We start from the raw sequence: 15,180 nt of genomic DNA on the forward strand, positions 1-15,180 counted from the left end.
GACCCTGTCTCTAAAAATAATTAAAATTCAAAATGTGATAGAGACAGTAGAAGGAAAAATGATTCTGCTTCTCCCAGCATTCTGCCTCTGCATAATTGAGTTAGTGCATTTCATAGGTCAAGAACTATTTAAATTACACCTGCATATTTTAATCCTGCATATTTCTTCATAAGAGATAAAAGCATCTAATAAATACAATGAAATTTCATTCATGTCTTTATTTAAGGGATGAATAAAATGTCATAGTACCTAATCATATACATCAATTATGGATATAGATTTAATTCTGGCTGTGCATCTTTGGAAAGGCAGCTGATTGGCAAGACATCTCTGAACAAAAACTGCAGTCTGTTAGAGCAGGAGCTGACGGGGAACCTAGATGCTAACATTTCCGTGCCCTGCCTGACGTTTACCATTTGATCGCGTTCAAACTGAGGAATGAGGCTTATCAGATTTTATGTTGCTTTTTTTAGATGAATGCTCTTGGCTTTTTGTTGCTGTTGTTGTTATGGTTCCTTCCCTTTGATTTATTCCACTAACCATTTAGACTCCCATTCATTCAACTATGTCCAAATGGGACTAGAATGGAAAAACGGAATCCTACCTGATCAATGCAAATTCTACCCTATCTCCAAGAGGCCCAGATGCCCAGCCCTGACCCTGGGAGCCACTGGGAGCTTCAGGTGCTGGCCCGGCAGCGCCTGGCCGTGTTTTCAAGTGTACATCAGGTGACCACTCACCTATTGTACTTCAGTCTGATTTTGCAAGGAGTATTTAAAACTTCACCCAGGCAGTGATTTCAAACTGACTTTCTACTTATTCCACGAGGTGCCGTCGAACCACTGTTCTATGCATCAGGCCTGTGGAGGCCTTATTTTGCCTTAAATGTTTCAAACCTGTTTCGAGTTATCCAAGAGTGATGCACAGGAAATCCATGGTAATCTCCTCCTCCCACTGGAACTGGCTATGCCAGCGGCTTGTACTCGGTTTATGTAGCAATGGGTGTTCAGGATTAAGTCCTGCCTTCCTTCATAGGAGAGAAATTTATCAGTTCCTCTGGGTGTCAGTTTTAGAGCAATACAACAGTGTTTTGAAAGACAAGTCCATTTTTAATGAGACAGATTTTCAGGTAATAATACTGCTAGAAATAACATATAACGATCTACTGGTTCTGAACACGCTGCTGAATTCCTGAATATGCTGAATACCTCCCCCTCCTCTTTTCTGGTTACGTTCTGTACCTGTTTACCCTATGAAGCTGAAAAACAAACTTCGACTACAGCTAACTATGATTGTTCTAATTTCCATAGTACTTGGTCCCATCCCACACAACCAAACTACGAATGACAGACTGTTGAATAGATGGTTTCAGTCACGGACAGCCCCTGACTTATGGTTCCACTTACAAGTTTTCAACTTTACCATGGTTTAAAAGTGAGATGCATTCAGCAGAAACCATACTTTGAATACCTCTACAACCATTCTGTTTTCTACTTTCAACATTTTATTATAAAATAGGTGTTGTGTTAGATGACTTTACTCAACTGTAGACTAATGTAAGTGTTCTGAATATGTTTAAGGTAGGCTGGGCTATGCTATGATGTTCAGTAGGTTATGTGTATTTAATGCATTTTTTATTTACAATATTTTCACCTTACGAGGGGTATATGGGAAGGTAACCCCATTATAAGTTGAAAAGCATCTGTATATTCATTCCTACAGTCACTGGTGATTACTTTGTGCAAGGCATTATTTTTGAGGAACGCAAAGAGAAGTGACATTTAGTCCCAGTTGTCAAGAAAACTTTAATTCTAGGAAAGGCACAACAGGCCTCTGGCCCATCCGAAGAGAGCGGGAACACACCTGGTCCAGTTAGGAACACACCTGGTCCAGTTAGGTAGAGCCGGGAGCAGAAGCCAGGAGGAAGCCCTACTGAGCGGGGCTCTCTGGTGTTCTAAAGTGATGGATAGTGACTGGTACTAAGTGTGAGGGGAGAGGGTGGATTACACTTGAGAACATCCAGGGGCTTAGAGAGGCATCAAACTCCTCTATCCACGACAGTGTTCCCCAAACAAGAGTCATTTGAGGGCCAAAGTCACAATTTTTGTCATTTCTGATGACATTTTTACCATTTCTAGTGGCCTCCTTTACGGTTTACTTATTTTCCTTTAAACAGACTCACCATTTTTACTTAAATACATTTATGTTAAAAAGTTTATGTTAAAGAGAAATTTTGCAATACTACCATGAAATGAAATGCCAGTATCGCTTGCTCTTACGACACAGTGGTGCTAAAAATGCATAATATAACAATATAATGAAATTCAGCACTGTTGCGCACCAAAGCATCCAGGCCTGAGGTCTGACCTCTCTTTGTTAAAAAGGGAAAATAGCAAGTGTTGACACCATGATAAAGATAGTCCAGCCCCACACTGAGCCAGCCTGAGACTCTGAGGAATTGAAAGGGAATTGGGGAAGGAGTAAGATTGGATGTTATTTAGCTCCCAGTCTGTGAATTACCTGAAGAACCCCAGGGCCAGCAGTCAACATACTTCACCCCAGAACAGAAGGAAAGAGCAGAACGGTGGGCAGTGCTTTGGGGCCAGCTGTAGTACGGTCTCGGCAGAGCGACTGTGTGCTGTGTTAGGGCTAGAACCAGGTTTGGCCATTTGTGTTGACCCTGCAGATTCTATGAAGGGGTGACTTTCACCATCCCTAGCACAGTGGGGAGCACACAGTAGATACTTATCAAGAGTCTTAAAGTAAGTCTTATTGATGCCCTAAAATCTTTTGCCTGTTTCATAAAAAGTAGAAAATGAACTTGACAGTGATTCTTTGTATCTCATAATATCACATCCCCCTCCCCAAAAGGGAATATTGATAGAAAACTAAAAGATATAAAAACCTAACAAAAATCATCTGGTGAATAGATCCCATGGAATACACAAGAAGAAGACACAGGTGCATTTGAATAATCTCAAAGGAAAATAAGAAATCTCCTTCGATAAGTCACATCTAAATGCTTATCCAGACTGGGCACAGTGGCTCATGCCTGTAATCCCAGCACTGTGGGAGGCCGAGGTGGGTGGATCACTTGAGCCTAGGAGTTTGGGACCAACTTGGGTAACATGACAAAACCCCGCCTCTACAAAAAATACTAAAAAAAATTAGTCCGGCATGGTAGCACATGAGTATGGTTCCAGCTACACAAGAGGCTTGAGGTGGGAGGATCACTTGAGCCCAGGAGATCGAGGCTGCAGTGAGCCGAGATTGTGCCTTGTACTCCAGCCTGGATGACAGAGCAAGAACCTGTCTCATAAATAAATAAATAAATCCCTGTCCAAGTAAATAAATGCTTGTCCAGTTGCTGAAAAGGAGCTCAAGCTTGTCCAGTTGTACACAAGGCCCCAAGCACAGCTCTGTCCTCCGTGGAACTGGCTTTATTCTCCCTGTGTTTCCTGCTCAGGTGCCCTTTTCTCTTTCATTTCTCACAACACTCCTGCCTCTCACTTGGCATTCAGTAACTGAGCAAGGAGCGGGAAAGCGTGCTAATGCATCGCAGATGGAGTTGCTGCATTTCCTTAAAAGGACTGTCATGAGCATTTCATTTTAATGTGTTACCCGGAATTGTGTCAGTGTTTTAAGTGGGCTATTTTCTATAACCCATATCATTATGCATATAAGACATTAAAGTACTGATTGCCACTTGAGAATCTAATATTAAAGTGATTGTACAGCATTTCTAAAATTTGAATTTTTAAAGCAAGTTCCCCCCACAAATAACACCTTACCCAAGATACCTCCAGGCAGAACATTGTTTCTTACAGTAAATGATAATTTAATATTTGATTTCAGTAGAGACCAGTCTAATCAATTATAGAGTAACATAATTTACTTGTAATAAATTCAAAAAAGTGATGGCTATACTATCATTTATAGATGTTCTTAAGAAATATGGAATCTTATTCCAGACAGGCATTTCTGTAACTTTCTGGTGCTTTAAATGATGCTAATGAATAGTTGACATCAGTTCACCACATTTTTGAAAATCAAATTGTTGGCTCAACCTCTAATGAAACACAATCTCAAAGCAGTTTTAACAACCATTTACCTTTTTTCTAAAACCCTCACTCTATCATTTCTATGGGATTCCTGACTAGAAATAGCAAAACTCTATATGAATATAAAACATAATATGGTCTATTTTTCAAAGAGAAATTGAGACTAATGCAAAATATTTGAGTTCTGCTTTTTTATATGAAACATAAATGTTTATTCACTGGCAAAGCCTTAACTTCTCTAAGCCTCGGTTTCCTCATCTGTCACTTGGGAGACAATCCTATTTAGCTCAGAGGGGTGCCAGGAGACTTAATGGGATACTGCATGGTAAGTACTAAGCACAGTGCCCCCACACACACATGTACTGCCCTTGGTCTGTGCCCTAATATTGAAGCAGGATATTTCCCTGACCCCTTTGCGGGACTTGCAACAGGGGTGCCCTCAATTACCCAGCCCACAGCTTTCAACCCCTCATGGGAGGAAGCATGCATGCGAATGAGGCAGGAACTGGAGTACACGAATGCTGGAACCAGCCAGCCACTTAGGCACTGCCAGGAGCAAACTCCACTCACTTGGCCCCACTGTGCTCCACCCCTTTTGGGGGGAAGCACATGGGCGAGTGTGTGCAGGAGCCAGGCTGAGCGCTTTTGAGCGTCAACAGGAATGAACTCTGTAGGCTCCGTGGCAACATCTAGGGGTGGTGCCTGCAACCCCAGAAGCCCCAGAGGGCATGTTACAGTGCTTTTAGCTCTGCTGTCCCCAGACGGCCTAAGTGTTAGCTCAGTGGTCCCTCTGCCTTTTCACGTGAGGCAGCTGCCTTCTGCCAGTGAGGACAAACGGCAAGTGTAACAGCCTTTTGTATCCACACTGGCAGCGCCCAAGCTCTTGTCCTGCATCCAGGAGAAATGACGTCACACAAACAAATTGAAGGATGATAAATGTGGGGGATTTTATTGCCAATGAAAGTGGCTGTCAGCAGGAAGGGAAGTTGAAAAGGGGATGGAGAGGGAAGGTAATCTTCTCCTGAAATCCAGCCATCTCTGGCTAGATTTTTCTCTGATGTTACATGTCAAGTTGTCCTTCTGAAGTCAAGCTCCTTCTCTCCAACGTCCAACCATAGTCGCCAACGTCCAACCATAGTTGCCAACGTCCAGCTGCTTCTCTTCTCTCTGCCAGCTGAGTATGGGGTTTTTATAGGCACAAGATTCAGTGGGGCAGGGCCATGGGTGGTTTTGGAAAAGGCAGCATTTGAGCCAGAAAACAGCGATGTAAGTTCTCACTTTGGGCTGCAGTTTCTGGCTTGAGGGTGAGGGTTTGACAGGGACCCACCCCTTTCTGCCTAGATTTTCTCTGCCACTTTTCTCTACCATTGTATCAATATTATTCTTATCACATAGCCCTGAGTTGGAACCATCAGGTCCTGCAAACTCCAGAGCATCTACTGCACTTTGGCCCCGCCAGGGGAATTGGTCCCAGCCAAGGGTCTCTAGGAAACGGGCACATCAACTAGATGTGGAACACACTCCAGTTTTGGAAATACTGGTTCTGCCCTCCAGGGCATCAGAATCCTCCTTTTGGTGACCCTGCTCCCTTATAGGGAAGAAACAACAGTTGAAACACTGGGAATTTTCCCCAAAAGGGAGAAGGCCCAGAAAGGAGAAAAGCTAAAGAGAGTGAAAGAGCCCCAAAGAGAATGGAAACGTGACAGCAGGTCATTTGCCAGGGCTCATTCCTGCCATCCAGCTCCAGCTTCTGCTGCTCAGTGGACGCTTCTGCCAGTGCTCACAGCCCCACAGGCCTGGGCCTGGACGCCTCTGCTGCCACCCATGATCTCTCCCTGCTCCACCATCGGAACCCCATGCCACAGGCTCCCTCCCTGGAGGCCACCTCAGAAGGAGATACCAAGGGGAAGACAGCTCTTTAAGAAGTGTGGACTCCATGTTAAATTGGGACCCCGCAGATAGATACGGCTTTGAAACGATTGATTTTCTGTGGTGTCATAGGGCAACCTGCCCTCCTCAAAGTTGTGAAAACTGTCAGGGACAATATGACATGGAGCCAGAGTCAGAAGTTTTCTACCCAGATCTCTAACAGAGGAGATAAAATGAACACTGGTTCACGATAGATAACAGAACAGCTTCAGCAAACGGCAAGCAAGTGTACAAAGATGCTGGAGAAGAACAAGGTACTTTATCCACGTCCCCTGCAGCATCCTGCCTCAGCCCTGGGGCAGAAGAATCTTCCTGTGAGCCCAGGGAGTCGAAAGGGACATGAGGGGTTAACGCAGCACTTGCTCAGAACAATTGCAACACTGCCGTTGGAATTATCTTCTTCACACAGTTCCCAGTAGCGGTTAAAAGGATCTGAGGTCAGTCCACCTGGCCCACTAGCTAAGGGCTCTTAAGCATTTAAGGACCCTTTCAACATTTGTTTCTGTTAGATGCTAAAACTTGGGACAGAGGGGCTAAAAGACATTGATTCAACTGGTATAACAATGTGTGGGTACATTGCACTCAGTACCTTGGAAATGCCTCTACTCAGTCTCATCAGAGCTGAGTTAGTTTGGGAAGATGTTGAGCCTACAGGTTGGGGGGAGATGGTGACATTCATCAAGGCATGTGTACGTTTGTGATTGGGTTGGGAAAGTTTCCTGACTGCCAAAACCTCCATCAGACTCTAGCAGGGATTCCGTAAATCTCAGAATTCCAAGGGGATTGGATTTTGAAGAAAGGAGATGTTCACGTACAGGCTACTGGAATTCTTGTTCATTTTTGTTTTGTTTTAAGATTTCTGAAGAATAAGTAAGAGATACAAAACAGAACCATAGTTTGCTAGGAGGGCAGAGCAGGGCTGTTTTACTCAATTTGTTAAGAGGGTCAGGGAAGCATCAGAAAAGATGAGAAAAATCAATCAGAACCAAGTCACTGTGGTGAGCTTCAGCAGCATCTGAAGTAGCCAGAAGGTACTGAGAAATGTATTTTATCGCATATAGTCTTATTTTCACCCTACCATATTCTCTGTTAACACAAGGTTCCTTTAAAGTCAAGTCTGCAGCCCTAAGTCTTATTGACTCATTAATATTTCACCTAAAACAATGTAACATCTTAAACTGAAACCTAAATGTAAGATTTGGACACAAGCATTCAAAGACAGGTATGTTGTACAGCTGGACTATGGTCAGTCGCATTACATTTTCATTTCTTTTTTTCTTTTAGAAACAGGGAAAATTGACCAAGAGATTCACAAATACAATACCCCAGGATTCACTGGTTGCCTCTCCAGAGTCCAGTTCAACCAGATCGCCCCTCTCAAGGCTGCCTTGAGGCAGACAAACGCCTCGGCTCACGTCCACATCCAGGGCGAGCTGGTGGAGTCCAACTGCGGAGCCTCGCCGCTGACCCTCTCCCCCATGTCGTCTGCCACCGACCCCTGGCACCTGGATCACTTGGATTCAGGTAAAGTCTCCAGCAATCTCGGGCACATTGCTTCATTTCTTTAAACCTCGGTCTCTTGGGACTATGGAATGGATTTAATAACAGAACCTCACTGGTAATGTCATTGGAGGATTAAGAAAGGTCAAAGGAATGTTGTGAGTATGGAGTTCTCAGGGCAGCACATCTGAAGTACTCGGGGCCAGAAATAAATAAGTTGAAGAATGTAGGAACTATTAACTCTTCAATTAGGTTAAATGATGACTTGCCTAAACTGATGTCTGTGCCGTGACTGTGGGTGATTTGATCAATTCACTTTCTCACTTTTGCCTCTTATGACTCTCAATGACTTGCTGTAACATAGTCTGTGTTTTAATTTAAGAAGAGATTTACCTAAAGCAATATAGAGATCCATATCTTGGCTCTGTATTGACATGAATAATACTGTACTGTAGGCTTCCAGATCTTTAAGAGGTGCCTTTAAGCTTGCAAAACTCTGTGGATTTAGTCCCACTTCTTTGAGTGATAAGACATGTAATTTGAAAGCACAGGGCTCAAATGAAAGGATGTAACTGTTGGCTGAAAAATTAATTGGATGAAAGAGTATACCCATAACCCCGGGTGGCAGACAGCCTATTAAGCCATATCTCAGGAGACTTAGGTCATACTCCTAGCTCCACCTAAATTGGCCTTGGGCAACTCAAGTGACCTGTCCAAGTCTCTGCTTTTTCACCCATACGGTGTAGAAGGGGAGGGGAGTGTAACCTCTAAGTGACCTCCAAATCCAGCATTCAGTGGGTCTCCAGGCAACATGTGATGTTGCTGATGCTAAAAACAGGAAGAAGATGAGGCAGGAAGCAACGGCTAGGAGGCCTGGATTCCAGCACCATCCCTGCCTCTCACCAGCAGATTAACCTTGGGCAGTTTTCATAACCTCATTCCTCAGTTTCCCCATTTCCTAAATGGAGATAAGACCTAACTCGTGGAATTCTATTTAAAGTGATGTGTTTAAATCTGACGTGTTTAATCACAAGCATGTAGCAAGTGTTAAAGTTTAGCTACAATAATATTAATAATGATGATTATTATATTAGATACATTTTGCTATAATGCTTGAACGTTGAGGAAAGACTTCCAAATCATCTCCCCCTACAAACTTGTAACAGTTCATTCTCTAAACCTTGTGCATTTGATTGCTTTAATCATGTTCCCGCTCCGCACATGGTGTGTGTGGCTGCAGATCAGCTATTGTCATTGTGATTCCTTGCCAGGGTTGTGCTGCAAAGCTTTGTGAAACTTAGAGAGAAGCCAGAATTGCCCTGTTGTCAGAATAGCCCATTTACAGACAAAACAATCCTCTTTGTTCCTCACACATGGATTCCTAGAACTGACGCGGGGTGCTGTGTGCCAAGGGCACGTATGAAGAATTCCCTTTTATGAATGTTGTTAAGATGACACAGCAGGCTGGCTTTTCCTCATGGGCTGGCCTGAACAAAGGAAAGCGTTCCTAATGCTGAAAGAAGAAAAGTAAGAGTGAAAATACAAGAGGAGAAAAGATATGTCAGGGCCACAGAGGAACAGAGATCTCTCAAATAAATTCCTCCGAATGCCCAAGTAGACAAATACCATGAATGATCTTTGCAATGCAGGAGTCCTTCCGCTGTCAAAGGGACCAACCTGAGGCTGTGAGCACCTGTGGTCTAAGTCAGGGCTGAGAGACTAGTTTCTAAAACCTCTAGATCCTACCTTGGGCCAATATGAGTTCCTATGTATTATTACTTAATTAGAAACTTGTTTGTTAAGATCTGTGAGATAAGATCTTTTTTTTTTTTTTTTTTTTTTTGAGACGGAGTCTCGCTCTGTCACCCAGGCTGGAGTGCAGTGGCCGGATCTCGGCTCACTGCAAGCTCCGCCTCCCGGGTTCAAGCAATTGTGCCTCAGCCTTCTGAGTAGCTGGGATTGCAGGTGCCCGCCACCACGCCCGACTAATTTTTGTGTTTTTAGTAGAGACGGGGTTTCACCGTGTTAGCCAGGATGGTCTCGATCTCCTGACCTCGTGATCCGCCCGCCTCGGCCTCCCAAAGTGCTGGGATTACAGGCTTGAGCCACCGCGCCTGGCCTGAGATAAGATCTTATCTATTTTGTTAAGAGTTTTAGTTCCTTTATTTTTAAAAAATCATGCTTTGTGGGTGACAGTTTTTTCTTTTGTCTCAAAAAAAAAAAAAAAAAAAAAGAGTCTTGCCCAGTTGCCCAGGGTGGAGTACAATGGCGCCATTTCAGCTCACTGCAACCTCCTCCTCCCGGGTTCAAGCAATTGTGCCTCAGCCTTCTGAGTAGCTGGGATTGCAGGCACCCGCCGTCATGCCCAGTTAATTTTTGTATTTTTGTAGAGGCAGGATTTCACCGTGTTGGACAGACTGGTCTTGAACTCCTAACCTCAGGTGATCCACCTGCCTTGGCCTCCCAAAGTGCTGGGATTACAGGATTCTTTTGATTGATTTATGAAAATGTATACAGGGAACATATCTGTTAGTATTTGATGTTCAAGTCCAAATTCTGTAACTCTGGTATTACAGTAGGCCTGTGCTATGGTAACATGAGATCCATTTGCAGAAAAATTTCCACTTATACTTGGAGAGTTCTTACCCAGTGTCCAGCAGGTGAAGTGTTAATCCAATTGTCATTACACCAGTTACAAGGACAGAAAACAGTTGACCGGGTTCAGTGGCTCACATCTGTAATGCTGGCATTTTGAGGTGGGCAGATCACGAGGTCAGGAGTTCGAGACCAGCCTGACCAACATGGTGAAATCCTGTCTCGACTAAAAATACAAAAATTAGCTGGGTGCAGTGGCACATGCCTGTAATCCCAGCTACTCAGGTGTCTGAGGCAGGATAATTGCTTGAACCTGGGAAGCAGAGGTTACACTGAGCTGAGATGGTGCCACTGCACTCCAGCCTGAGTGACAGAGCAAGACTCTGTCTCAAAACAAAACAAAACAAAAAACGACAGAAAACAGTTTACAAACTATAAGGCAGAGGTTTATTTAAATAATATTGTTTGATTTTCCTTTTTTCTTTTAGGTGAATAGGAACATGAGACACAATGTGGGTTGAGGGGCTAGGAGGAGGGACAGAGGACAGATGTAGAAATGAGGGAAGGTTACTTAACAGCAGCCTCCAGTTGCTCAGTGTCAGGGAGGAAAAAGTTTTCCTCTGTCCTGTTCAGTTCAGTACCTGGGGGCCTGCAAATCAAACTGATAAAAGACAGATTATTTATATGCATATAGGAGCTTCAAAAAGAAGAAACTCAGTGAGTAGCTAAAGCTAGAAACTTATATGCCCAGCTTAGTGGGGAAAAGGCCTCTATAGGAAGAATACACGGGTTTCTAGAAGAACAAATGAGAGATGAAGAGTTTGTGATGGTGCTTGTTCATACAGGCCTGAGTGATCTCTGCATCGCTTATGGCCATAAAACTTCCCTGGAGAGAAGACTTACGGTAGGTTTCTTGATCTTCTTCCTGGGAGTAAAAGCCACCTGTAAGAGGGAAGTACGGCAGCCTCATTTTTCCAGAAATCTCTGCTTTTTGTCAGATAAAGGAAGCACCCAGAAGGCTTCTTTCTGCACCTACTGAATTCTCAGTGGCTTCAGTTTAAGTTCCATACCAACTCAGGTTCTAAGTGCATCCTCCACATCAACAATTGCACTCTGGTTTTGTAAGCCTGAGGTCATCATTCCAAATTTGGACTTTGGGGTTTTGTACTTTTCCGGTAATATTTCATGTTTGACTAGAATAAGATTCGTTGCTATCAGATATTTAAAAACAAAACAGTGTATACACAAAAATGCCTTCCTACCTGTAAATAACATGAGGTACTTCAGTCTGTGTAGGGTTAGGACAGGAAGAAAATAACGTGAGAGCTCGTGAGTCGTGGCTTGACTAGAGGACATGTGGAAGTAGATTATCTCATCCAGTACCTTGGAAGTTTGGTCCTCGACAAGCAGCACTGGGTCTCCTGAAAGCTTTTTAGAAATGCAGACTCTCAGGCCCCCACCCCATACTGTCTGAATCAGCATTTGTGTTTTTTAGCATGGTTCCCAGGTGACTTACCACTGCAATTTAAAAGCTCTAATCGTGTGTAGTGCTTCTCAATCTTGGAAGCACTTTAGAACTACCTGGGGAGCTTTTTAAAATCCTGATTAAGACTATACTTCTGTCAGAGGTGTCTGAACCAGAGCAACTCCATCTCTAATAGGGGCTGGGTAAAATAAAGCTGAGACCTACTGGGCTGCATTCCCAGGAGGTTAGGGCATTTGGTCACGGGATGAAATAGGCAATTGGCACAAGATACAGCTCATAGAGACTTTGCTGATAAAACTGACTTCTGGTCAGCCTCACTGCTACACTCCTGCCAGCACCATGACTGTTTATAAATGCCACAGCAATGTCAGGAAGTTACCCTATAGGGCCTAAAAAGGGGAGGCATGAATAATCCACCCCTTGTTTAGCATATAATCAAGAAATAACCATATAATCAAGAAATAACCATAAAAATGGGCAACCAGCAGCCCTTGGGGCTGCTTTATGAAGCAGCTATTCTTTTATTCCTTTACTTTCCTAATTGATACAATTTGACCGTGTCTCCACCCCAGTCTCATCTTGAATTCCCACTGTTTTGGGAGGGACCTGGTGGGAGGTGATTGAATCATGGGGGCAGGTCTTTCCATGCTGTTGTCATGATGGTGAATAAGTCTCACAAGATCTGATGGTTTTATAAAGGGGAGTTTCCCTGCACAAGCTCTTTGCGTGCTGCCATCCATGTAAGATGTGACTTGCTCCTCCTTGCCTTCTGCCATGATTGTGAGGCTCCCCCAGCCACGTGGAACTGTGAGTCCATTAAGCCTCTTTCCTGTATAAATTACCCAGTCTCAGGTATGTCTTTATCAGCAGGTGAAAACAGACTAGTACACTAACAAACTTGCTTTCACTTTACGGATGCACCCTAAATTCTTGGATCTTGTGTAAGATCCAAGAACCCTCTCTGGGGGTCTGGATCAGGAACCCTTTCTGGTAACACTTCCATGCACCACTTCTACAGTTTCTTACCAGGGAGGTTGCTCTGAACTTGTGGAGCACCGGAAACCACAAGGAGGAGGCTCAGCATTCACTCCTGAGCACGAAGCTGGCTCTTGGTGGTGCTTTCTCGGCAGTTGCCTTTTGCCACTGATGATCACTCTTCTTTTCCTTTGGGAGAGTGAAAGGGAAAGGATGCCATCTGAATGATTATTTTTAAAAAAAAAAAAATCCCAATATCTAGTCCTAAACCCCTGACAGACCAAATCAGACCCTTGGGGAGATGGGGGGGACATGGGTGTATGTGATGTAAACCTGTAAACCCCCCTCCCCAGGAGTGTCCAGTATGTGACCAAGGTTGAGAATCACTCACCAAATAAAAGGGTCCCTTTGGTAAATAAGGTTACCAAAAGAAAAAACGGTAATACCCAAATACTGCCCAAAACATGGTTTAAGAGAAACAGTGAAGCCTTTAGGTGGTAGAATCAGAAATAGAAAGGCTGTACCATCAAGCTTACAAAGAGACAGGGCTCTCTGGCCATTTTATAAGGAAGCTCACCTAGATAGAGGAGACGTTTTTACCTAAATCTCAGGAGAACTGATCTGCTTATTTGCAACTGGAAAAGCAGACTTGAAACAAAAAAATGAACAACACATTTGTGGTGTGAGGCAGGACTCAGTGGTTCCAGTGAAAGCACCTCCTTATGGAAGGGGCTGCATGCCAGGAAGGAACCTCAATTTGAGGAAGATGTCAAATTATTGCTCAGTGTTTTGAATTGGCTGCTAACCTACTTTGAAAGATAGAAAAAGATGCTGCTTTAAAATGAGGGCTGTGCTTTTCTGAAAATATAGCAGGTGCCTTGCTGTGAAGAGTAAGGAATCATATGGCCTTAAAGGGATCTTGGTGATCAACCAGGGCTAGTCAATTCATACCTATACCAGGATGTTTGTTTTGTAGGAACTTGGTGTTAGAATGGAAATTAGAATTGAAGACATCTACCCATAGGTCTTGTGATCTTTCTGCTCCCGTATGTGTCTTTCTACTGTCTGAGATCATATTAAATGATAAAAACAGAAAATAGGTTCTAAGGTATGCTGGCTCTATGTAATAAGATTCTTTTTCTCTTCTGTAACACTACTGACTGAGCTATTTATTACCTCTCCAATGCCCTTTGGGCTCTATCAATCAGTGTTTTCTAAAATGAGGGACATTTATGGTTGGTCAGGTTGTACACTGCACAACTACAACAGATGTCATTTGTAGTCTCTTCTGGGGCAGTGCAACATGTAGCTAGGGGGTCACGATTATGGGAGCAAAGAGACATGGCCTCATGTAACATACAAAGCAAGTCATTTCCTGTTCATTTGTCTTTCAACCCTTATGATTTTGTAAAAGAGAAAGTCTATTTGGTTCTGGCATGCCTTTAACACCTCTCTCATGACTGTATTTCACCTTATAATAAAGAGAGAACAGGCTTCTGGTTAGTGCCTTGACAGGCAATAGAATTACTCAGTTGGCAAAAAGCAGCAGAAACCTCAGCAGAGGTAAATGCCCCTGTCTGACAGCTTTGAAGAGAGCAGTGGATCTCCCAGCATGGAGGTTGAGATCTGAGAACGGACAGACTGCCTGCTCAAGTGGGTCCCTGACCTCTGAGTAGCCTAACTGGGAGACATCCCCTACTAGGTGCAGACTGACACCTCACACGGCAGAGTACACCCCTGAGACGAAGCTTCCAGAGCAAGAATCAGACAGCAACACTCGCTGTTCAGCAATATTCTATCTTCTGCAGCCTCTGCTACTGATAACCAGGCAAACCAGGGTCTGGAGTGGACCTCAAGCAAACTCCAACAGACCTACAGCTGAGGGTCCTGATTGTTAGAAGGAAAACTAACAAAGAGAAAGAACACCCACACCAAAACCCCATTGGTACGTCAGCATCATCAAAGACCAAAGGCAGATAAAAACCACAAAGATGGGGAAAAAGCAGTGCGGAAAAGCTGGAAATTCAAAAAATCAGAGCGCATCTCCCCCTCCAAAGGAACGCAGCTCATCACCAGCAACGGAACAAAGCTGGACAGAGAATGACTTTGATGAGTCGAGAGAAGAAGGCTTCAGTCGATCAAACTTCTCAAACCTAAAGGAGGAACTATGTAACCAGCGCAAAGAAACTTTTGAAAAAAGATTTGATGAATGGCTAACTAGCATAACCAATGTCGAGAAGTCTTTAAAAGAACTGATAGAGATGAAAACCATAACACGAGAACTACGTGACAAATGCACAAGCTTCAGTAACTGACTCAATCATCTGGAAGAAAGAGTATCAGCGATTGAAGATCAAATGAATGAAATGAAGGGAGAAGTGCAGAGAAAAAAAGAGTAAAAATAAATGAACAAAGCCTCCAAGAAACATGGGATTATGTGAAAAGACCAAATCTATGTCTGATTGGTGTGCCTGAAAGTGACGGGGAAAATGGAACCAAGTTGGAAAGCACTCTGCAGGATATCATCCAGGAGAACTTCCCCAACCTAGTAAGGCAGGCCAACATTCAAATTCAGGAAATACAGAGAACACCACAAAGATACTCCTCGAGAAGAGCAACTCCAAGACACATAAT

General features: G+C 43.6%; 1 protein-coding gene across 2 annotated transcripts in view; it reads left to right on the forward strand.

Annotated features, from left to right (window-relative positions):
- CNTNAP2 (contactin associated protein-like 2) overlaps positions 1-15,180 on the forward strand; it is a 2,310,676-nt gene that overhangs the window by 2,255,333 nt on the left and 40,163 nt on the right. For both annotated transcript variants that reach the window (XM_011941411.1, XM_011941412.1), the window contains one exon: positions 7,275-7,514. In XM_011941411.1, coding sequence (XP_011796801.1) covers positions 7,275-7,514 — 240 coding nt within the window. The remainder of the gene's footprint in view (positions 1-7,274; positions 7,515-15,180) is intronic.

Source organism: Colobus angolensis, unplaced genomic scaffold (genome assembly GCF_000951035.1).
Source record: "Colobus angolensis palliatus isolate OR3802 unplaced genomic scaffold, Cang.pa_1.0 Scaffold2, whole genome shotgun sequence".
Lineage (NCBI taxonomy): Eukaryota > Metazoa > Chordata > Mammalia > Primates > Cercopithecidae > Colobus > Colobus angolensis.